Consider the following 26773-nt stretch of genomic DNA (forward strand, 5'->3'; position numbering starts at 1 on the left):
ACTCACACCATTCAGTATCTCCCCCCCCCCTCTTCTTCTCCCCTCAACTCAGTATAACAGTTGTTGAGTTGAAGGGGACATATTTTTCATTCATGCTAGTTCACTTAGCAAAATACAATGTACAAACATGTAAAGCATTACTATAGAAACTACTGAAACTTTTTGCCTCCATATTTTAGCATTTCTGGTTGAATATCATCTATTCTAGATTCCTTTTCACATTTCGGATTTCTGACTTTTTTCTTACCTCAAATGTTGATCTACACCTCCGAATCAAAAAATTAGAATAATCAAATAAAATGTGTTGAATCATCTGCAATTCTAATTTATTGCATAGAAAATAATTATTACCAAATATGAATTAGCATAATCTAAATCTACATACTTTGTAGATTATATAACCATGATTATTAAATTACTTAAGGAATTCACATAAACTGGAGTATAAATTAAAATAAACTTTAATATATACTTCCTATATTTCCTCTGAAAAAATAACTTCCTCTGAAAAAATAACCAAAATTATAAAAAAATATGACCTGACCTCTTGTTACGAGCCATATAGAAAGTTGGTATCCCTTATCCGCTCCACAAAATACCAACCACTTCCCCTAGACCCTAGACCTACCTGGTGTTTTCCAGGTCCCTTGTAGCTGTAAGATGTTCTATTTTGGCCAAACAGGCAGGACAGCGAATATCAGAATTAAAAGAAACGCACGTATTAACCACAGTGAAAATTATTTAATTGTAAATATTTCACCCTAAGTATCTTAGGACATCATCAGTACAGTAGTTTTAAACAATAATAGGAATAACATACAGTTAGGGCACATGATTACAATAGAATCTCATTAAACATGCATAATGTGCTACAGAACAACAAAAAAAAATTATTTAACACAATTTTGTATGACAATTTCCCATACTTTAGGAATAGTAAGAACATCGTTGCGGTTTAAGTTTGGTCTGTGTAGTAGGGCTTTACAACTTTCTTTGTATAAACGTTCATGTTTATATAAAGATCTATGTAAAAGTTTAGACTTTTCCCAATGGATCGTATGGTTTGGATTTTCAATACCATGCTGAGAAGGGCCAGATTTCTGCGGTTTAAAAAGACGAATGTGGTCTTGATGTTCCGAGATGTGCTTCTGAACAGACCTACCTGTCTGTCCAAAGTAAGAAATTTGCATGAGCATGGAATCTCATAAACACACGTATTAACTTATATACGTATTAACATCCATATTAACTGTGGTTAATATGTGTGTTTCTTTTAATTATGATCGCACCACAGGTTTTGTTATTTAAAAAAGCGAATATCAGAATTTCAGAACACAAGGACTACATTCCGGTTTCACCAGTACAACAGCCACTCTGGGCTTGCAGACCATGATCTGGATACTCGCCACAGAATACGTTGGAAGAAAGCCACAGTAATACAGCGCAGCAAGTTCAAATTTGAAAGACTATTCATAGAATCAGCCTCAGCCCTAAAAAAACGTGCCAAACCTCAACAAATTTGGATGAATGAGACTGTCCCAAATTTGGGAGACATACATCATGAGAACATCAGTCCAATGGCAAAGAATACCTAATATAGCCCGCTAGGGGTACCATCAGGACTTTAGAAAAAACAGTAGTTTTCTCTCTTCGACCTCATTTGCTGTTTTAGTGCATGCATGCACATGTCTAAATCTTAAGTTCCCATGAAGGTGGCAATGTGACGTTGCCGAAATATAGGAAGTATATATTAAAGTTTATTTTAATTTATATTCCAGGTTACGTTGTGAATTCCTTAAGTAATTTAATAATCATGTACAGCCAACGTATAAGCCTTTATATAACCATGTAAAGACATAAAAATATAATATAAATTATAAGAGAAGTGTTATTTGAAAGCATTCACAAAATTAGAATAATTTTTAACTTTAGTTCAAAATATTAGAATGTTCCAAATTTTTTTGAAATTTTTTCAGTAGAAATAGCATATATTTCAGTAGCTGTGGGACTGACTCATGTGAGAGGAATCATTTGCACATGAATTTCAGTTAATCATTTGCTAAACATTGGTCAAACAAGTAACATGTTGGAAGTTAAGAAGTTTCGTATGGTGTCTTTACACAAAGAAGGACAAACTCGGCAGTTTATAGTTAAGAAATTGAAATGTTCTCAAGCAGGCATGAGTAGAGTATTGAGACAGTATTCTAATAATAACAAGAGTTTTCAAAATAATCGCTGTAGTAGCAGTTATAAGGTAATAACTACATCAAGAGATGAGAGGAGATTGAAGAATATCATGAAGAAAAACTACTTTCGAAATGTAAGGTAGTTTCACAGGAGATGGAAAGAACTAGAAGTGAATGTCTAAATCTATGATGTTGAGACGACTTCAGAAATTGGGTTTTAAATCACATGTTCCTAAGATGAAGCCGCTTATGACTCTAAGCAAAAGACAGCTAGAGTGCGATGGTGTAAGACTGTTGTGGGATCAAGACGAGTGGAAAAAAAGGTACTTTTTATTGATGAAAGTATGTTTTTTGTGTTCCATGGTCATCAAGGGATACATGTTTTGCATTTGTTTAGTGAAATTTGCAACTTCTTTCATGGTTATGGGCTTATATGACCACAGAGGATCCAGGTAGGCTGTGTGTATTGTGTATGAAAGAGCCGATTTCAAAATGTACCAAGAAATTCTTGAGCACTTGTTACCGGCATTGGAAGTTTTATGTGATGGTGATTTTCTTTTTCAGCAAGATTCAGCTTCTTGTCACACTTCCAAAACCACTACTAGATAGCTCAAAGAAAGACAAATCAATGTAATTCCTTGGCTGGCAAACTCATCAGATTTAAACCCTATTGAGAATTTGCAGGGATTGTGAAGAAACATCTTCAAGAAGTTGCCAAAAGAGACAAAAATGAACTTGGTTCTAGTCTATGGGCATGTTTTGATTAAAAAAAAAAAGAAAAGAAAAAAAAAAAGACTGTGAACTGCTAGTAAATAATATGCTCAACCTTTTACAAATAGTCAGAAAAGTTAAGGGATGCAACAAAGTACTAATTATCATGTTGTTTCCCTTTGACTAATTTTTGTGCGTTTATTTTCACATTATTCTAATATTTTGAACCACGTTAAAAATGATTCTAATTTTGTGAATGTTTTCAAATAACAGTTTTATTATCATATATATTACATTTTTATGTGTTTACATGGTTATATAAGCTACAAAGTATGTAGATTTAGATCAGAGCTGTCCAACCTTAGGTAATCCGAGGGCAGCATTAAAAAAGATTTATCCAAAGGCCGCATCACAATGCATTCTAGTAATTTGTTGAGCAGCAGCAACCCAACTTCGATAGCTGAACAAATGAACAACACTAATTGTGCACTAATCGCACATTCATGTTCCTCGTGTGCGCCCAGAGCATGTGCATTGGAACAAAATAGTGTAAGAACACTTCTTTGACACATGTAATATTTGAAAAACATGGTATATAGTGATGTAAAAACACGAAAAAAAATAACCAACATTGAAATTACCGATTAGTGATAGAATTAATATATCTAATATGCATTTAGGTCAAATTGTTATTTTATTTTTTCGCTCATGAAAATCGAAATCGCACCGAGTGCCACATGTGGCCTGCGGGCCATGTTTTGGATAGCCCTGATTTAGATGATATTAATTTGTATTTGATAATAATTATTTTCTGTGCAATAAATTAGAATTGCAAATCATTCGGCACAATTTCTTTGATTATTCTAATTTTTAGATTTGGGAGGTGTATGCTCTTGATTGCATTTCTCTTTAGTATTTTCTTTTACTTTTATGGCAATATTTTTTTTTTAAAAAACTATATATGACTCTCATACATGAGAGGCCAGAAAGCCTATAGCAAATCAGTGCCATGTGTGGACAGGTGTCAAGAGAAAAGTATATGTTGATATTCTTTTTGAAAAGCTGGAGGTTGTTGTCATTTGGGAATACTTCATGAGAAAGGCTGCTCCACAGAACTGAGGTAGATGGAATGGAATTAGTAGGTTTGATGAGTCAGCAGTTTTTGTTCATGTTACTGTAGGTCTAACATAAATGGAAGGGCATGACTGATATGAGTTCTGCTGAATAGCAGCCATAGAGATATCTAATATAGACAGTACAGAAATCGACCATCTGTGAAATAGTGGCTGGAAAGAGAGCGAGTGAGGTATCATCAATTACTGAACTAGTATCTTCTAAACAGTATCAAGAATTTTTAAAACAGGTCTTAGGTGCATCACCAAAAATGTAAGAACAGTATTCCAAGGTTGGGTTGATTTGTGATTTGTACAGAGTTAGTAGGTGGACAGTTGAGAAGAAACTTCTTTATCAAAAAAAGGATACCAAGTTTCTTTGAAGCTGAGAATGCTATAGAAGTAATGTGTTTATGCTTGGACAGGCTATGAGTAAATGTCAGCACAAGAAGTGAGATCTGGTCTTGACTGTTAAGCTGAGCATTTATTTATTTATTCTTATGGCAAAAGGAATACAGAACAACTGCAGGTCAATGTCCAGTCTGGAAAGCAAATCTAAGGCCTCATCTGTCAACTTGTGGATGTCCTGTAGGCCACCACTGTGAAAATGGCACCTTGGACAGTCGTTCACAATATGAGTAATTGTCTGAGCCACGGGGGAACAATCACAATAAGGGTGGTTTAACAGCCACCATTTATGTAGTAGGTAGCCACATTTGCCCTGGTTAGTTCTGATCCTGTTGATTGATGACCAAATCTTCCTGGGAAGAGCAAAACCAGGCTGCAGAGCACAGGGATCTTCTACCAGGAAGCTGTTTGTTGGGAGATTGTTGGACCAGTATTCTCTCCACGTGTCAGATATTGATGGCAGCACAGCTGAAGAGAGTTTGTCCATAGACCAGAGAGGCTTTGTAGATTTGAGGCAAAGACTAAGTGGGTTTATGAGAGTCTGGTGCAGGGGCAGGAGTGGGCTGCTCATTGCTTTATTAAATTCTTTAATCGAGCTGAGCATTATGAAAGCTAATGGGTAAAGAAATTAGGTCTTTTTATTTTTGTAAGGAAAAAAATATAAAATTATGTTTTTGAAGCATTAAAAGTGAGTCGATTGCCTATTGATATGGCAATCAGTAATTAGGGAACTTATAATTAGTTATCTTGAAGCTTGCGATGTTTTAGCATTGTAAGATTTTTCACTGCAAAACTGAATATGGTTTGAAGTCAGTGACAGAAAATTATTTGTTTGTGCAAGGAAAAGAGTAGGTGAAATAACCGTCTCGAGAAACAACTGCATTGATAGGAAAGTCTGGAAAGAGAGAGAGAGAGAGAGAGAGAGAGAGAGAGCTGATAGAGCATCCTCCACAATAATATGCAGTGAATGATCTGAAAGAAACCTTGCAATCCAATTACAAAGGGTGTCTGAGAAGCCCTCCATGCTAAACTCTATGAAAGACCTAGAAACGTCAAGTGTAATAGTCAAGTTCCTCCAAACCTTTCCAGTGCACATGTCCTGAGGTAGTTGATGTTGACATGGAGATCTGCTCTGAATTTAGACTGCAAAATCATATTAGTAGTCACTGATTAGTTGACAGTTTTCCAGGTATTGCAGAAGTTGACTGTTAAGAAACACATTTTTTTAGCACAGTTGTTAGTGCACTGTTGTGACTAGAAGTCTTTTAAAAAGGTCTTCAGGTTGTTCATGATTCTTCTGATGACTTTCTGGTGGAAGGCCACATGTGGCATGTCATGCAAATTTTCAGATAAAATTAGAGGTGATTTACCGTGGTCATTTATACAAAAGTTGGATGAAAATAATGATGTAAGGAGGTCAGCTTTAATATGGGTTAGTAGTAGTAGGGCAATACCATGTTATCTGTCTCCATATTCAGATATAGCTCAATTATGAAGTTCCTTCACATGTGCACTTGAGGAAAGGATAAAAAACATTGTAAATTACACTTGACAAGAAATTATAATGTAACCTAGTTTTAAAAAAAAAAAGCTTACTGCAGTTATCTCATATAACAATCATTCAAAATAATTATTCCATACATCAAGAATATCTTTACCTGTAGTTTTTGTATCACTTTTGTCATTTCCAGTACTACTCCTTTCTCCATTTCTGAGCCTTTCATTGGCTTCAAAATATTTTGTCATCTTCAAAATATTTATCTTTTAAAGTTTTCCCATAACTTTTGTTTAAATTACTTTTACATATTGCATAGTAATATGTAAAATTAACTTGCCTAGAACTTTCATTTTGAGAGATATATAAATGAGAGAAATATAAATGTATTTCTTTTATTCCTTGATTTATTTCTCGATTTATCTATTCATTTAAACAACTTAAATGCATGCCTTCCTGGAGTCAGTCAGTCAGTGTTTGAAAAGAAGAAATAGCCTTCTAAGGCTATTTCTTCTTTTCAAATACTTTCATTTTTTCTCCAATGACTTTGACTCTAATTTTTGTTTGTGTATATATTTTTTTTCAGTATGATACTCAATGTTATCCTACTCAAAATGAAATGGCGATCATATCCCATTTCATATTTTCTCTACTCTTGTATATTGGACCAGTATAATGATATTTCTATCAACAGTAACATAGTCGATAAAACTTTTCTTTTTGTCTACACTCTCTCTCTCTCTCTCTCTCTCTATATATATATATATATAATTTTCTGATAAGGTGATACATGTGTTAAATAAGGCATATGTACAGTGATATTCTTGGACTTTGCAGAGGCATTTGAAAGACTACTGTGGTGTACAAGCTAGAAGAGAATCTAATGAATAATAAATTGGATAGGAGGTTAGCTCTCTGAAGAATACTAGCAAGGTGTACTGCAGGGTTCTGTTCTTGAGTTCTACTATTTAACTTATTTGTTAATGATGATAGGTCATGTAAGTTGATCGAGGATATTGAGTAGGTTCTTGGTAATGCAGAGTTGTGGAAAGTTGGCTATATGAGGTAGATTATTTAAATCTTCCTGAGGTCTCTTTAGAAAGTTTAACCACTTAAAGGCTGTATGGATGAAATATATCAAGTGATTTATACTTTATATCCACGTTATTCTAATAGTATCCAAATGTTATTTCAATTTCAATGGGCACTTTGTATCAATATATTTATTGATGTAAGAGTATGAACAGGTCCAGGTCAGTATGGTGGTTAAGTAGACTTATTGGGTGAATGAGTGGAATTGCTGTTTTAATATTATTAAGTGCAGACATGTACAGTACAAGGCTATGTATATTGGTGGAATTTGTCCCAGGAGTAGATGAGATTCAGGATCCTATGAAAGACAGAAGTCTGTCTTCTTTCATAAGACACATGGTAAGTGTTGATTCTTGGACTTACTGCACAGTGCATTGCTGCTATGATAAGGAGTACTGACAGTGGAGATAAGGTAGTGGTTGTGCCATTACATAGCAAATTAAGGTTTAGCATAGTGGTATGTTGCTTCTTGAGTGAGGTCTCCTGGTAATGCTGTTGGTTCCATAGCGCTTTATTATTAAACAATAATATAATAAGTTCTGTTTGTATGATTGTTTAAGATGGATGTCAACCTCATATGTTTTCATGTTTTCAACAAACATTCTGTTTGCACATGAACACACACACTACTTGGAAAGAAGTCAACAGACTCCCCCCCCCCCATCCCTCATGAGCAAGGCGCATCATGCCATGTAACAAATCACATATTTGTAGTCAGGATAAATTGGAGGAATACGATGCTCCCAAGTCAGTGCAACTGTGTCTGGGTAAAATAGCTGCAAGAAGGAACTGATAGTTTGAAAGAGGTGTTGTGATAGGATGCCACATTGCAAGCCTATCTGTTAGGAAATGACAAATTGGGCCATCCCAGATCAGGCCATCCCAGGTGATATCATATTAAGATGGAAGTGCAGGGAGTCCCATTGCATGTGCTACTCTCAGTGGACGACCTGCCACACTCATTGAACGTGACTGTAGGGTGCTATGAAGGATAATATATAAAAACCACCATTTGTCAACCAACACAATGAATGCAGAGTTCTGGATACTGACTTCAACACAAATCCACAAAAACATGCAGAACTGAGGCTCACAACATATGTTCCTTACATTATCTGAAGCAATATACGGCTTTGTCTTCAGTGGTGCAAAGAGCATGTACAGTGGGATGTGGAAGCTTGGAAAGCTGTGTTATGGAGTGAAATCATGCTACACCCTATACCAAACAGATGGATAGATGTTGGTTTGGCAGATGCCCGGTGAACGTCTTACCAGAATGCATAACCTCAACTATGAAATTTGGAGGCAGCCTCACACTTCTGTCAGTGGTGTCACAAATATTGAACTCCAAGAGGTATCTGAACATGCTGGATAATGCAATGTGTCCTGCTTTGTGGCATTTGTACAGAACTGATTCAGCAAGACAATGCATCGTGCCATAAGGCTGGTGCTGCTGTAACTGCATGGTTTGTGGACATGAATGTCACCACACTTGACCGACCTTCACAGAGCATTGATCTTAACAGTATTTAACATCTGTGGGATGAACTGGAATATCAGGTGACGAGGGATGTCTGTCCCACAACAGTCCAGGAACTCATTACATGCCTGCAGGAAGAAGGGTACACGACGACTGGGTGATGGACAATTGAGCAATGGAATAAAAGATCAAATATGCAATTCTATTCTGTTGATCTATTACCAGGTAAATGATCCAGAATCAGCCAATAAAAAACGTTCAAATTGTGATGGACTGAATTCGTAATTTAAGTATTCTTCAGGAATAATTATTGTTTCCCTAGAATCAGGATTAATTGGGGCTTTTAAATTTTTTAATTTTCTTCTTTGAATATTTCTATACAGACTGCTTTGATTGGGAAGCATTCCTTCTACTGCAGAAGAAACATTTTGTAGAACTTGAGTTCTGATTTGTGATGGGTTGCTCATTGTCGTATCTGCTAAGTTTTTTGTCTGTTGTACTAACTTCTTGCGTTATTACTCTTGCAGCATTTCCAGAACTGCTACATGTGTGTTCCTGTTTTTCAGAAATTAGTGATCCATCACTGACACTTGTCCAGATTCTACCTTTGCATCCTTTGTTTTTTTATTTTCACATCGCCAAAATTGAATTGAACCTTTCTTATCAATCTTGTCTTTAACATAAAGATACCTATTCCACGCATATTTTTCCTTGTCTCTTTGACTTAATATTCTTGAATTATCCATTTCTGAAGAATAGAAACAAGAAATATAAATATAAAAATAAAATTTTAAAAAAGTTTTCACTATTGATATAATTAAGAATTTTTTCAGTACTATTTGAAAAATAGTACTGAAAAAAATTTATATCAATAGTGAAATATTTCTATACTTCTATATAATTGTACTTAGCAATTTGTTTCATTTGAGAGATAATCAAGAGTTTGAAATTAATTTAAATTAATTTAGATGTCACGTATACAATTTAGTATACGATTAAGATTATAAATTTTGAATACATACCTTTTTATTTATCGAAACTTGTTCTTTGCACATGGTAACTGTAACGTTGACATAAATATCAGAAACAATGTAATAAACAAACAAACAACTAGTCTTACTGTCTAATAGAAGTAAAAATATCTTGTGAATGCGTATTAAACTTAATGACCACACACAAAATGCCCAAATGATAAATTGCCAAACAAGACACCTTATGCAGTGAAGCTCAGAAATACTTCTTCAGACAATAAAAATAAACTTAATTATAAGCAAGATGTTTCAGATTTTATGTTTATACTGTAATTCTATGGAAAATTTCAATACGACTTCAATACAATTCGTAAATCTTCACAATAAACTTAATTATAAGCAATATTTTTCAATTTTTTTTGTTTATACCATTCTTTTAACTCATTTTTACCTTAATAGATCAACAGAATAGAATTGCATATTTCATCTTTTATTCCATCACCCAATTGTCCGTCGCCCAGTTGACTGTGTCCCCAGGAAGAATGGTTTAAAATTCCAATTGATTGCTATTGCACGTTTGTGGAAAGTATGCCTCATAGGATTACTGCAGTCATAGCAGTGAAAGGTGGTCCTACATCTTATTAAGGTAGGAGCCATGGTTGTTTGTTTCTTACCCTATGATGTCTGTTGACTTCTTTCTAAGGAATTTTTTTTTTTTTTTTTGTTTTGTGTGTGTGTGTGTGTGTGTGTGTGTGTGTGTGTGTGTGTGTGTATATACACATACATATATCAGGTAACAAATATAATCAGTGACATCTTCAGTAAATGATGAATGTTTAAATAGATAATATATCAGTATAGGCTAAAGTACTAAATCACTGAAATTCTATAAAAATCTAGTGGATGTTAGATCTAGCATTATTTCAAAGCCGAATATTGAAACTATGAAAATTTCTTAAAAGTAAGTTGAACAGAGAGCTTATTGGAATATTCCCGCCGGTATTTATGAGTCGCTGTAGAACGGACCACCTTAGAAAACATGCATGCTGCCCAGGTGTCCATGTATTCGCTTTTCTAATTTGGTCCATTTTTTAGGTTTCACCAGCCTGACAGCTGTTTCAAACTAATTGGTTCATCTTTAGAGACTAGGCAGAAACATTAAGAGAGCAAAAACTCTCTTGCAATACTAAGGAACTTGAACCATCGGAGAGGTATATTTTTTGCACTGACCGAGAGTTCGTAAGCGAACTCTCGGTCAGTGCATAAAAAATGGGCCAAATTAGAAAGCAAATATATGGACACCTGGGCAGCGTGCATGTTTTCTGAGATGGTCCGTTCTAGGGCGACTCATAAATGCCAGTGGGTGTATTCCCATAAGATCTCTGGTCAGCTTACTTTTGCGAAACTTTCATAGTTTCTATTTGCCTTTGAAATAATGCTGGATCTTATTCATGTTGAACTTTGCCATGCCACTAGAGAGAACCAGTATTTTTTTCATATTAGGAAAGAAAATTGTTGTAAAATGGGATGCTAATTTAAATTGTAGATCTGTTTGTTCCTTGCCTTTGGTGTTTTGGATTTGTCTTTTATTTACTAGAAATTAACTGGTTAATATGGTTGTTTTTATTTATAAGCATGTTTATTCTCTTTATAGAGAAAGCCTTACGAAAAAAATGGAAGGAACAACAGGCACTTCAGAAATTAGAGAAACAAAAAAGAAATCAAAAAGAGCAACCACATAATCATTCAAGACCAGATACATGCATCCAGGATAATGAAGTTAAAGGAAGACACTATACCGTTAGCATTGCTGTACCAGGCTCCATTATGGATAATGCTCAGTCTCCTGAGCTAAGAACATATCTAGGAGGACAGGTTTGTTTGTTTGCAAACAGAAATATTTATATATAGGAAGTCAAGATTCTTCATTGCAAAAAAAGTTGGGTTAAAATGTCTAATAACTGTTGTAGTTGTGGTAGAAGTTTATTTCATGTTTCTGATGTATTTTTTTTTTTTAATATTTTATCATTATAAAAATGTAATTTTTATAATGATAAAATGCTCACTTAGTCTATAAAAGCTAGATAGGATTAAAAGGCTCCTATTCCCTATAAGGGAATAAAAGGCATTAGCTGATTATTATTATAAATATGAATTATATCATGTTTGAGATATATTTTTTAAAATATTTTACTACTAGGATTAAAAGGCCTTGCCTACTCCCTATAAGGGAATAAAAGTATTAGCCTGATTATTATTATAAAAATATGTGATTTATAATCTTATACATGCAAGCTTGAAAATAAGTCTCTATCTCAGTCAGTAATTGTCATTACTGACTGCAAAAATAATGGAAATACTTGGGTTTGAATGCCATCCAGAATGCAAAGAACTTTTATAAGGACTTTTCTTCTGAGTTAACTGGTCTTGTATGGAGGTGACAGGATGTTTTCCCCTTCTGGGAACTTGGATATTAATTCTACTGTCTGTCAATTGCATGTGTTCTCTGTCACATATATGCATCTCGAAATTATCATCTTTGTCTTAAAGTGATTACCTCTATTTGTTTTGCAAGGATAAACTAACATAATCATAACATAATTAGATTTCTAAGGAGTCAAATTATTGACTGTGGGAGACTTTTGAGCATTCTTAGGGAGGTTTTAAGTGCACCACCCAAATGTGTGTGCAGTATTTGGTGAAATTGATATTTATATAGTCTTTAGCAGTTGTACAGGTGAGTTGTAATATTTTGAGCAGAAAAGGATATTTTGGGGCCGAAGAAGCCACATCTGTGTTTATAACAGGAAAGGTTAGAGATGAAAGTTGGCCTAATGAGAGAAATTTGATCCTATTTGGAGGTCTGATTATTATCAAGAGTAAGAGGGAAGTGAAATGAGATCTTTCTTGTGAGGAATAAGGCAGAACTTGTTTTGATAGCATTGAAATTCAAAAGGTTATCCTTATCTCACTAAGAGATAGCAAGGAGGTCAGAGTTTAAGGTATTGGTTATGGAAGATCTTGAAGTCTCCCTAATGATTATTCACTGTAAATTTGTCAAATGACAAAGAGGATTGGAGAATATTATCATCATCAGCAGAACTATGGATAGGATTTGAGGTAAGTGAGAGAAGGTCAGTTATGTCGAGAAGGAAGCGAGTAAATGAAAGTACAGAACTGTGGGGTATGTCAGCATTGATGGAGAAATTGAGGAGAGGAAACCACAACTCATGGCAGCTTCCTCTATTCAGATTTCTTCGAAAGAGAGATAGCTAGTGACCCATTTGCAAAGGGTAGAGCATATTATGAGATGATAATTTTCTGAGCAGGCCTCTGGACCATATCCAATCAAATGTCAAGAGTGACTATGTGAGCTTCTCCATCCCTTTCCATGGCTTGTCCAAAGGTGGGTACAATATATGACTAGATTAGATGGTAGGCTTCCAGGTGGTGAAGAAGTTGGCTGTTGATGAGCTTCCTGATTTTTGAGACGGTTGAACTTAAAGCATTCAGACAATAATTTGTTGATTAACTTTTTTTTTTTTTTTTCCTGGAACGGGCTGATTATAGGCTTGTTTCTTTGTTGCAAGATAGATAGATAGATGCCTACCAAATAAGAAAGACTGAAAATTCTAGAGCAGGTTACTATTGCATGATAGTAGGAATACCATCATAACTAGATGACTTGTTGGTTCTAAACTGTTCAAGATTTTCTAATCTCCTTCTGGTGAAAAACAAAGGAAGGCGTGTAAGTGTTTGTTAGAGTGGGAGATAATTTGCTTTGATCATCACTGCAAGAGTTTGAGAAAAAGAATGATACTAGCAGGTTATAGTGAGAGAGACTGGGATGCTCAGAAGTTTAATAGTGAGGGACTAAAGGTGCTTAACTGCCATTTGAACAGAAAATGAGTGTTTTTGTTTTAGTAAGGAAATAGAAATCACTTAATTGCCATTTGAACAGAAAATGAGTTTTCTGCATTTGGCTCTTTCAAATTCACATTTTTTTTTATTTAATTTAATTTTTTTTTTTTTTTTGCAGCTGTTGTGAACTGCAGTGTAGGATGAGTGTGAAGGTGAAGTTATTTGGTTCTTAAGTCATTTGTGATATTCTGTGCTAATTCCGTAGAACCAAAATTTGGATAATGGTCAGGAATACGGGATTAAGGGCTTCATTCTTGTAAGAATTATTTCTGTTATTTGGTCTGTGCAGGCATTTGGATCAGTAATCATTGAAAAGGGGGAGTAAAAATCATGGAGATAATCTACATGATTTTTACTCCCCTTTATTTTATGATTGTTAAAGGACAAGACAGAGAATACCTGGATGAAGGGCATTCTGTGGTAAAGGAAACTTGAATGAAGTTATGGTCTGAGTTACCTAGTGGAGAACTGTATATTTGGGAGGAGAATTGGCTAAAAAAAAATCAGATGTGTTAGCAAGATGACATAATTATCTAGTGTGTTAATTTCCCATTATCACACAAGATACATCTGTGTGATAATCCCAACTTGCTAATCATCTGTATGGCAAGTTGGGATTGGCAGATCAATCTCTAGATATTCTGTTTATTCACATAAGATTAAATGGAAGAAGATGTCTATGCTACATAGAAGTTGCTATAGGTTCTGAGAGACTACATTTCCTCACATCAGTTATGAAATACTCCTCCCCCCCACACCTAAACATGTATGGTTGCATTCATTTGCTGAAGATCTGGGAGACAGTCATTCTGAGACACGTAGCCTGACTTCCCCAAATTAACTTTATGGTTATCCAGCCCCCCCCCCCCCCCACAGCACTTTGTTAGGACATTAGTTTTTTTCAGTTACAATTTGAATTGTTTTTACAATTATCTAGTTGAGTGATGTGAGCTATTCTGAGTTTGTAATTTGAGTTGTAATGAACTTATAAATATTGCACTAGTTAGAAAACCAGTACAATATTTATAAGTTCAATAAATTAATTATATTCTTTACTCTTGGTGTTGTTTATACCATACAGCACTATTATGAATAATCATGCCTAAGCCTATCTATACAAATGATTAAACAGTCAATGCTCTCTTGGTGTCATGCAATATCTGAATCAATGCATGAGATGAGGGTTAGGAAAACAGTACTGAATAAACAGCCAGCTGTTGCTGTGTGGAGTGCTCATTCACATTGTGCATTAAATGTGGAACAGTTTCTTGCTTCTAAATCTACCCATAATTAAACATCTGTCATATATGCCAGTTTGGTATTAGCACATTCATCATCATCATCAAATTCCTGCCATGTACAGGATATGAGAGTACTACATGAAAAAATTACATCATTACTAACTTCCCATCTACAATTTTCCTGCAAATCAGTCTGTTACTTGTCAAGACTCAAACATTATCAGATCTTATATCTCTATCGTTTAAGGCACTTTGTACCATATCAATCCACCTATATCTTGGTCTTCCTCTGGGTCGTTTTGCTGTCAACCTGGCAGAGAACACTTGTTTTGCTAATCTTTCTTCGCCCCATTCTGTTTAATTGACCATACCACCTGATATTAGCTCTGCTAATGCATTCATGGATGCTGACAATATCAAGTTCTTTCCTAATATCCTCATTTTTAATATGATATTGCCATTCATGCCATCTGTTCACACCTCTAATCTTTCTCAGGACTCTCATATCTGCATTCTCTAGTCTTTGGTCAAGTGTTTTACTTCTGACCCAGCTCTCAGATCCATAAGTTAAAACTGGTTTGAACACTGTCTTGTATACAGCTAATTTATTGTTCTGACTAATTTCTCTCTTATTCCATATGAATTTATTCAATTGACTTCCCACCATTATCAGCTTTGCTGATTCTGTTGTCTATTTCTATATTTAATTTACCATCTTCAGTAAAAATCGTGCCTAAGTAGCCGAAATGTTTTACTTGTTCCACAGGTTCTCCATTCGCAACACAGTTGACATTTTCAATGACTTCCCACAATATAATTCTGCCTAATTTCATTGTGTTTGTCTTTTTATTGCTGACCTTCATACCATATCTATTACAACAGTTATTCAATTTAGTCAGAGAATCTTGCAGACTTGTAGCGGATTTATTTAGAAGTATAACATCATACGCATAAAGCAAAGAGCTGACATTAACATCTCCAATTTTGATATCGTGTTTAATACCACTTTCCTTCATAATGTGATCCATGTAGATAATGAATAACAGAGGGGATAATGTACATCCTTGTCTCACACCAGTTTTAACATTAAACCATCTTCCTGTACTTCCTTCAATTCTGACTCTGATTTACAACTCAAATAAAGACTAAGTATTGCTTGATATAATGCCCCATTCACACCATATAACTGCAGCGTATTGAATAGCTTCCCTCTTGGCACCTTGTCATATGCCTTTTCCAAATCGACAAAACTTAAATACAGATCTCTGTTATATTCCCATGCTTTCTCGACTATTTGTCGTAAAGTGAAGATCTGATCCTGACAGCCTTTATTTGGCCTGAATCCAGCTTGTTCTTCACCAAGCTTTTCTTCCACAATTCTTCTCAACCGTTTCTCAAGTATACTTGCATAGATCTTGCCAGGAACACTCAGTAGGGAAATACCTCTGTAATTCTCACATTCGGTTTTATTTATAGTTACTTTTTATATATAGTTACTATTAGAGCTCTACTCCAATCATCGGAATTCGTCCCTCTGTCCAGGCTTTCTGAACTATGCAGTGCAGCCACTGTAAGACTTATTCCACCATACTTCAGCATTTCTGGTCGAATATCATCTTCTCCTGCTGCCTTTCCACATTTCAAGCCCTTGATGGCTTTTTCTACTTCAAGTATGGATATGTATTCCTGACTGCATGCCTGGTAAGTGTATTTTACGTCATCACTGCTTGTTTAATTTAGCAGTTTTTCAAAGTAATTACTCCATACTTCAAGGATATCGTTTTCTTCCATTTTCATGTCACCTTTATCATCTCTAACTCCTTTTACAGCACTCTTTCCTCATTCCTAAGCTTCTTAAACAACCTCCAGAATATTTTGCCACCTTCTTTATATTTATTTTCTATATTCTTGCCAAAGTCCCATAACTTTTGGTTAGCCAGTTTTACACACTGTTTAGCATTCTTGCATTTGTCTCTGTATTCTCTAAGAGCACAAGCTGACTTATTTGCCAGGAACTTTTGATATGCTTTCTTCTTTTCCTTCACTGCCTCTTTAATTTCCTGTGTCAACCATGGAGTTCTAATTTTTCTGTCCTTGCAGACAACTTCACCACATGCCTCTCTAGCTGAATCAATCAGGATAATGCAAAATCAATCAGGATAATGCATGGACTGAATCAACCAGTCCATGTTCTGAGCAGAAATCCAACAGATATTTGCCATTATTATTAGCTTTGCTCTTTTCTCCAAATTTTCCCAAAATATTTTTGTATGTCTCACAATCACTTCCTACTCTGCTATTTAGATCCCCAACAAGGACCAACTTTTCCTTTTTCATTGTGTCAGTTGCTTTTTCTAAAGCCTCAAAAAATTCCTCCACTTCTACCTTAGTAGAACCTTCTGTGGTACCATAGGCACAAATAAGTCTCATTGTCCAGTTCCCCATTCTCATATTGCCCACATTACTCTACTTGAGACTGACTGCCATTCAAAAAGATTAGCCTTGTATTTTGTGTCAAATACTATGGCTATTCCTTCTTTTCCTTGATTTTCATTGCCTGAATATAACATTTTGTATTTATTGCTCAGAAAGATCTCACCAGTTTTTGTCTTTTTTGTTTCAGGCACCCCTATTATGTCGATCTAGTACTTATCTAATTCCTCAACTAGCTCTATTTCTTTGCCATTCAATCTTCTTATGTTGATAGTACCGATCTTTAACTCTGGTGATGTTGAGTTGGGGTGTGCTTTCAGATTTGTTCCATTAGCTGACTTTTCGCTGTTCGCCCTGATTCCCTGGCGAAAACAACGGGGTGCCTTGTTTAACTGGGCGACGCCCCAGCCGGCATGATTTGTTTGCACATTTATTTGTTTCTGAAATTGAAAACAGAATTGAAAGGAAGCCAGTTTGAATCAGTGGAGATTATCAGTAGTTATCAGGAGGTTTTCAGAGTCTGACTGCTGAGTTCAGTATTATATCTTTAGATGCCTCCCAGTAGCATTGCAAAAATTTCTGAGTGATGTAAACATTATTATTACGTAACATCTCCAGGGAGTCCAAAGACACATCGAGGGAGGGCATCTACTCTACAACATTCAGTCTGCAGCACTTACTGTCGACTACCACTGGTATTTTCACAGACAATCACAAACATCCATGCCCATGGCAGGATTCGAACCTGCAGCCTTTTGGCTATAGAGCGGATATGTTAACCACTCATCCAACCAGGCCTGCAATGAAAAAAGAAATTATTGCTTTATCGTCCTGTAGTTGATCGTTACTTTTTTATGAATTTTGTCTCATTATTTAATAGGCACATTGTGTGTGTGTCCAGTTTTTGATGGTGCATCCTGTTAGTATCCAGATATCTGTCTGGATACTGAATAAAGAGGATGGCTGGCAGTTAAGGTTTTACTCTACCAAATTGCATTCTGAATTGGCTTAAATGAAAAGATGATGATAATACAGAAAGAGGAAATGTCATGCTGGTTGGGGCATTGCCTAGTTAAACTCGTATAATAACGGAATTATCTTGCGTCAATTATTCTTTATTCATAGAATTTTCACCTGAGTATCACAGGCATCATCAGTACAGGTACAAGGCTAATTAAAATAACTGTTATATTCACAAAGCGCCACCTAAGTAGCTAAGGTTAAATTTCCTAAATTTATTTAATTATTATTTTTACATTATTTAATTATTTTAATTATTTAGTTATTTAATTATTCAATTATAATAATTTAAAAAATTTTCTTTTTCTTTTTAATTCAATATATGTATAGTACTATCTTCCACAAGGGGGAAAGACGTAGACCATTGGATCTGTTTAGATTAGGGGAGTGAAGTAACGTTTCTCATGTTTCTTTGTATAGCTGTTCCATTAGGAACCGACTTTTGTGAATGACTTTTGTCTTGTTCCACTTAACTCTATGTCTGGTGTTGATGGCATGTTCTGCAATTCAAGACTGTTCGGGTTCAAGGTACTGGATATACGACTGGTGTTCTTCTAACCGGACCTGAGCAGATCTTCCTGTTTGTCTGAAATATGATAACCCACATGAGCAAGGAATCTGGTAGACACCTGGATAGCTGAGATGTGGGAGCTTGTCCTTTGGACACATTAGGAATGTGGAGATTTTTTCTGATGAGTCGAAAAGCCACACAAAGATATTTAGTGGTTTTAGCACCTTAGTTATGCATTCACTAACCCCTTGTATACATAGGGGATAGGTATATGTGCAGGTTCTTCTGTACTTGAAGAGGATGCTGGAGCACTTCTTAAAGCTCTTTTTATTAAGGACTTCCTATAGCCATTGGATATGAAGGAGGAATTAATATACTGTAATTCTTTTTGTAAAAGTTCTTCTGAAGAACAAAAGGAGTGGGCTCTATAAACTAGTGTTTTTATAGTACCTGCCTTTTGACTGGGATGGTGATGTGATTCAGCATGGATGTACTGGCCTGTATGAGTCTCTTTCCTATAGACTGTGAATTGTAGATAACCATCTGGTTGGCGAAGAATCAAGAAATCTAGAAATGCTAACTGCTTGCTTACTTCTACTTCTAGGGTGAACTGGATCCTTGGATGAATTGCATTAATTTTTTGAGAGAAACTGTTATAGTTCTTCTGAGGTGCCCTTCCATATGGCAAAAATGGTGTCCACATATCTGAACCAAATGTTAGGTGTAATGTTGTCAAAGATACGCTGTTCGAAATGCTCCATGAAGTAGTTGGCAATAACAGGAGATATTGGATTACCCATTGCTGTCCCTTCAATTTGTTGATATAACTGGTTTTTGAAAGAAAAATAACCAGACTTTATTACAAATTCAAATAATTTGACAATGTCTGGAGGATTCTACGAATAAAGAATAATTGACGTGAGTTAATTCCATTATTATAATAGTTAGTAATATGTCTACTCACGGTATTTCCTAACTGAAACCTAGTTAAACTTATTTCATCAGGGAACCTGTGAACAGTGAAAAATTAGCTTTTAGAACAAACTGACCATCAGCAAAATTCAGGATAGGCACCATCAACATAAGAAATATAGTATCATTAGAAAAGAGGTAGAACTGGTTGGAGAATTAGAGAAGTACCACATTGACATAATTAATGTTACTGAAACAAAGAATACAAAAACAAGTGAGCATCTTCTAAATAACAACTACAAGATTTTATATGTGATTTTAAAATCACAGACACATAAAATAAACACAAATAAATGGCACTTATTTGTGTCTGTGGTCTCACAGAAGGTTTTAAGGAAGAAATGGAGACATTTTTGAGTTCATTAGAGAAGGCAGCTGACATAAAGGAAAAGTTGGTTCTTGTTGGGTATCTAAACAGACTAGAAATGTTTGGAGGAAATTTAGAGAAAAGAGCAAAGCTAATAATAATGGCAAGTATCTATTGATTTCTCTTCAGGATGCAGACTAATTATCACCTAGCATAAAGATGTGCACAAATTCACATGAAGAAAAAAAAAGTCTTGAATATGTTATTATTGATAGTTATATCTTAGTGCTTTTTCAGTATATAGAAGTATGATGGGTATTGTATTTGAAATAAGTAGTGATCACCATTTAGTATTTAGGACAGAAAGTATCATACTGAAAAGAAAAATATGTAAGAAAGTTTTAAAAATCAAAATAGAAACTTTTAGAGGTAAACTGTAGACTAAAATATGTAAATATTGTTGAACTAAAAATGAAAGAGTTTGAAAACAGTAATCAAATCTTAGGGACTCATTGGCCTGAACATTGATCGATTCAGCTAAACAGAGAGAGAAAGAGACATGGGGCGAAGTTTTCTACAAGGATAGAAAAATCAGAACTCCATGAAAGAGACAGTCATAGAAAAGAAGAAATTATACCAAATAAGGAAAAATAATGCTATTACACAAGTGTGTGTGTGGGGGGGGGGGGGGGGTATATGTCAATAATGTCCAACTAAAGGCCAGTGTATATGTCAGGTCTTATGGTGAAAGTGTTACAGAGGCAGGTTAGAGACAAAATACAAATCTGGATTGAAGAGAATGGAAATCTTTCAAGGAGCAGCATGGGTTTGTTAAGAGTAAGCCTTGCTTCAGTAACTTGATTATTTTCTAATAGTGACTAATGTATTGAACAGATTAGATGCATACACATTTTTCTGGATTTTGCTAAACCATTTGATAGATAGTCACATGCTAAACTACTGTCAAAATTGAGAAAAATGGAGTTGATTAGTTGACTGATAGGATCCAGCAAGTTGTGTGTATGTGAGGGTGAAATGTCCCAAAAAGGTGACATGGGTGTCACCTTTTTGTGTCATGGGTATCACCAAAAAGGTGACAATGCATTGCACTCACTATCACTCTCTGTGTAAAAAATCTAGTTCCATTCCTGTCTTCACCATACTTTTTATATATCAGTGATATAATTGAAGGTTTGAAAGAAAATATTCACTTGTTTAGTGATGATGCTCAATCAGGAAAAGCAATGTCAGGAAGCACAAAGCAACAACCTATTCTGTTTTAATAGGTTTTTCTGAAGAATGGGGATATGATTCCTTTCCAATTTTCGTAGTTTAATCTTTTCATTGCTGATGCTCATTTGTTGCAGAAATTATTTAATTTCGTTAATGACTTGAATACTGTTAGCAGATTTATTTAAGACGATAATGTCATCTGTATAGAGTAAAGAAATAAGCTAAGTATCTTCTACTTGAATCAGTTTAACATTCACTTTCTTTATTCACCGTATAGATTATAACAGTGAAGATAGTATACAATCTTGCATTGTACTTTATTTAAAATTTAACCACATTGCTCAAAACTCTTCAGTTTAAACTGCTGATTTGCAACTTGGCATGGCAGTATAGATTTTTTTTTATCATTCTATATTAGATTCTATGTATGCTATACAGATTTAATGTTTTGTACAATTTTTTTCCCATGTCACCTTATGTTCTTTTTTGAAATCAATAAAGCTTAAATAAAGATATTTATTATAATTTATAATTTCTCACTATTTATTGTCAAGTAAAAATCTGGTCTTAAACCAGAAAATTTAACTTTCTCCCACAAATTATTATTATTATTATTACACATCTCCACAAAATCAACACTTATCATGGGAGCTCTCACTCAGTGAACTACATATTAATAATTTTGAAAGATTAATAACCATGAAAGAGTTTAAGGTCATATCATCGAAATGCATTGTAGCAAAAAAAATCTAAATCTGTAAAAAATCTAGTTCCATTCCTGTCTTCACCATACATTTACACGATTTCCAGAGAATGGCCTCTTACTCATCCCTCCCTCATCCACATTCATTTTATGTATAATTTCTTCTCTATTAATCCAGCAAAATCTCTTTAGTAACTTAAACATCTCTCATATCTCTTCTCTTCTGCCCTAATCACTAAACTCTGAAATATACAATCCCTTAATTTCTTCCCATAACTAACATTCCAGAGTTGTGATACTACCTTAGTTTCTTTATTCATCTCTGGAGTTGACATATCACAATGTAGCAACTCTGGAGATGAGTTTCCTCTAGAGTTCCTACATCACACTGGAAATTAAATCCTGGATTTGAATGTATTAGTTCATGTAGGGTCTGACCAGTGCTTTGTACATTTCTTTTTTACATGTTCCTTGTTGCATTGTGCAAAAACCCTGCTCCAGAGACCAAACATGGAACTTTTTTGAGTCACTCAGGCTTCCATTAAGTAGGGTGAGACTTATAATTGGCATTGAAATTCATCTGTCATTTAAAGACAGTCACAAACATCCATGCCTACAACAAGATTTGAACAAAGGTGAGGAACCTTTATCTGGTCTCTTTGACTAAAGATGAGTTAGCCAGTCTCATTCAGAGGTAGAGGATTTTTCACTTGGAAACTTGGAGTTTTTCATCTTTCAGAACAGGCAAACCAGCCCTGTGAACATACACACAGATACAACCACGAATGCTTCCAACAATGTGGAAGAAATAGGATCCTCATCACATTCTCCTTACACCTGTAATCAACTATGAGTCACATCATGGTAGTCAACCTCCTGGACGTAGACAACTGATGATGATGATGATGATTATTACCATCTCCCATATATCTAAGGCACATCTGAAAAACTGACAAAAATTTTAAAAAGATACATCTATATAACCACTTACAGACCATATAAAAAAATTGGCATCCTTGATATAATGAGATAACCCCAGCTTTTATGTTATGAAGCACCCTTAGATCAGGATGTGATCATGTATATTGTATACCTTTATTGTGCATTTGGCAATAATGATCTGTGAGCTAAGTTTCCAGTTATAGTCAAATCTATATATCTGCAGTTGTAGTGAAGATATTAGAAAAATTTGTTAGAAAGAATTGAATACAGGACTGGACTGGACTGATAGATAAATTCTCTGTGGTCAGCATGGGTTTGTGACTGTAAAGCCTTGCTTCACCACTTTGCTTGCATTTTATGATCAAGTGATGAATGTGCGATAAGGAAGATTCATTTAGGTGTATTTTTGGACTTAAATGTTTGAAACCTTGCAGTATGACAAATTGGTGCCCAAGCTGGAGAAGATGGGGATTGATAATACATTATAGATGGACTGGAGATTGACTGAACAGTACTGCCAATATGGCTCTCTACATCCATTCTAGACTTCCCATGAAAAGTCTGTTGGTGCTGAACAGTACTGGCAAAAAATTACCAATATGGAATGGTAGTATCCTTGAACAATTACCAGTGATGTGCTGCAGGGTTTTTCTTCGAGTTGGAGTTTTAATGTTAATAAGTGTAAGGTGTTGAACTTTGAAGTTCTTTGGCTGTGTACTTATTGGTGGAAGTGTGATTTAGCAAGGGGATGAGATTTGAGATTGGGAGAAATGGTCGATGACCTGAAGTTCAGAAGGTAAGTTACTACCATATGAAAACTGTGGTGTATTACTGCTGTGATAAGAACAGAAACATAGTCTGACAAGTAACAATAAGAAGATGGTTGCGTTACTATATAAAGCATTGGTTAGACCACACACACACGGACTGTTATGCTTAAATTTGGTCATTGAGTTTCCATTGAGAATTGTGATTTGGAAACTGGAGATGATCCTTAGAGCAACTGAGATAGTAGTAAGACTTTGGAATGTTAGATATGTAAAAAAAAAGAGGATATATAAATTTCAGAGTAGTTTAATAGATAGATAGCAATGAGGTGATATATATTATGTGAATCCTACCCACTGAAGATTGTGAACCTGTTACATATTAATACAGTGGGTGGGCTAAGAGTTAGATAATCCAAAATTCTACTCTAGAGGTCGAACATAGAACTTTATGAAGATGAGTCTTGCTTTAGCAATCTGCTCATTTTTTGTTAAATTGATAATATGTTGGATGAGGGAGATTCATTTAATAAGTTGTTGTACAAGCTGGGGAAGACATGGATGCGCAATCCACTTCAAGCTTCCAGTAAACAGAGTAGTGGTCTCATACCAGGTGATGAATTCATCACCTAGTATGATCATCTTCTACAAGGCAGTCATAAAAAACATCTAGCCTACTGTTGAATTCGATCCCACATTCTTTTCATCGGAGGGTATGCTATCTAGTTGGCCAATCAAACCATCAATATGATAAAAAGATTTAAGTTGGTGAGGGATTTTACTGGCTTAATACAAAAGGAATTGTATAGAGAGAGAGAGAGAGAGAGAGAAGGGCCATTCATAGTTGTGTAAAGGTGAAGATGGAAATGAAGAGTAGCTTTTTTACATAAAGAGTATCACATAAGTGGAAAGCATTGTGAAAATGTGTTGAGTGAATTTCAGGTTCAGTATGATGGATGTTTTGCTTACTAAATGAGATCTCCTATGATGATTCTGACTCTATGTGGGTTGTTTAATAATAGCATACTGAAAGGTAATTTTTATCATCAGGTTAACTCACAGTATCTCCAAGGTGATCTCCAGTCAGCATTACCCAGGAGGGTTGAAATATATTTTGATAGTGAATTTTAAAAATATTGTATTGGAAGGCATTGCATACTTCTTAGTTCGCATGATTTCAATTTTTGAGTATAGTGGAGTGTGCTGTTCTCAGTATAAAAAAAATAGTCATTAACTTGACATCTAAATTATTTTAGAGCATAATGATATTATGTATTGCGGTCATATGGAATACATACATGTCAGTATATTATTAAAGTGAATGATACTGTGTGGAATTCATCTACATCATTAACTGAGGTACTAGTTTATAAATATAGTATAAAAGTTTTTAAGATAAATATCTTCAGGAGTATGTCATTATAGGTGAAATTCAGATTTTTGTGTTATTACAGATAGCTCGTGCAGCAGCAGTATTCAATGTTGATGAAATTATTGTGTTTGATGACAGTGGATCATTTACAAGGCAAGTCTTTTTTTGTCCTTAAATTTGTTCAGTTTTTATTTATAGGAAGAAAAATAAATAAATAAATAAATAAAAAACATTGCAATTTTACATGTAAATATGCATTAAAACTTCAAGGTTTGCAACATACCCTTAATTTTTTGGATAATAATCCCACATAGTAGAGATTATTCAACCTGCAACAAACTAGTATCATGAATGGGTGGAAATTTGAAGAGAAAGAACAGACTTATTTTTTAAAGCCTGCAAGTTGTACATTCAGAAAATTCAGGAAACACATAAGAAAAATTGTTCCAATGGACAGTGACGCAAAAATAGAACAGTAATTTGAATAAAGATATATTCCAGTTTTTAGGAATGCATTGATGAATATGGGCTAATAATTACCAAAGCTGTAGGGTAAATAGTACTTTTGTGAATACAGAAGAAGAGAAATAAAAAGGCTATACAAAACAGGAGCTGGCTTTGTTATGTAAATCTACAGATTAGCCAGAGAAATACCATCATAATCAGAAGAATTTGGTTTCCATATTAAAAAGTAGTCTTTTGATTTATTTCTAGTGAAAAATCAAAGGAAGAATTGAATGTTGAGTTAGGAATGATAAGAGGACATTTACTGAGATTATCAATGCAGGCATTGGGGACAAAGTAAGAAGCCATAATATTGATGTTTTCTGTTAGTAATGATGTAGAGACTATCTGCTGGAAATATAAGGTTGACTTCCATTCATATTCTTAAATCAATTTTGAATGTGGTGATAATTTATATATATATTATGTTAAAGATACCAAGCAATTTTAAACTTGGTTTTACTCCATGTGGTGATAATTTGCTTGCAGCTATGTTACACTAGTATATAGCAATAAAGAAAAAAAAAGCCATTTGCAGTACGATTATTCTCTTAAATAGTGTTGCCACTCTTTTTGATGAAGCAAAAGGGTTGAAAATTAAAAAAAGAGGATGAATGAATCTTTTCATACCTAGAATTGTTTCAGTGATACAGCCATTGCAGATGTTTGAATCGGAAGATGAAGCAATAATCCAATCAAAGAAATGAACTGTAGAAATCATGAAGATCATTCTACTTGGTATTCTTAGAACATGAATATGAGGTTGGCTGTGCAAGCATTGTTCTGTAGGAGAAGAAATTGACACCAGGTTGTAATATGCAATGTCTAGGTGACAAACACTATACTTAGAATAATCATTGATGAGAAAGAGATCAAGAATCTGTGTGTGCAGAATAGTTAGGATTATCTGGTATTCTGGTAGGCATATGATTAATTTGTGTGAGATTGTTGGCAGTAGCAAATGCCTCAGTATTTCTGTCTATTATATCATAACAGTGGGAATTGGGAGTTGCAATCTCTGAAGAAAATGACTTGGTTATTAGGAAATTTGGATTGGAGAACACTGAGATTTAAAGAACAGAAATCAACAAGTATAGAATGGTTGGTGGAATTGGAAGAATGATGGAATCACAAATCAGTTATCAGTTTGATAGAATGGGGAGTTGGGGACACACCTGTCAGAACAATGGCAGCAATATTATTCCCTAGCCTGACCTGTAAGTATCCTAAATCACTACTGTCAGATTTAATCCAGTATAGTATTAGCTTTTGCTCTGTGGAATAACTGGGTTAAAGTTATAATCTCAACAAGAAGAAATCTTGATTCTTTTTTGTGATAAATGAAGAAGCCATAATATTGGCTTTTCATAACAATGAAAAACATCATTCATA

The 26773-nt window shown here is 34.7% G+C and overlaps 1 protein-coding gene across 1 annotated transcript in view; it reads left to right on the forward strand.

Annotated features, from left to right (window-relative positions):
- Positions 1 to 26773, forward strand: part of LOC150098072 (28S rRNA (uridine-N(3))-methyltransferase) — a 113372-nt gene that overhangs the window by 20656 nt on the left and 65943 nt on the right. The window contains exons 3-4 of the mRNA XM_090406673.1: positions 11110 to 11330; positions 24960 to 25030. Of these exons, the coding sequence (XP_090262799.1) occupies positions 11110 to 11330; positions 24960 to 25030 (292 nt within the window). The remainder of the gene's footprint in view (positions 1 to 11109; positions 11331 to 24959; positions 25031 to 26773) is intronic.

The sequence above is a fragment of the Typopeltis vanoorti genome, chromosome 16 (assembly GCF_054136105.1).
Source record: "Typopeltis vanoorti isolate ZY-2024b chromosome 16, IOZ_Tvanoo_1.0, whole genome shotgun sequence".
NCBI lineage: Eukaryota > Metazoa > Arthropoda > Arachnida > Uropygi > Thelyphonidae > Typopeltis > Typopeltis vanoorti.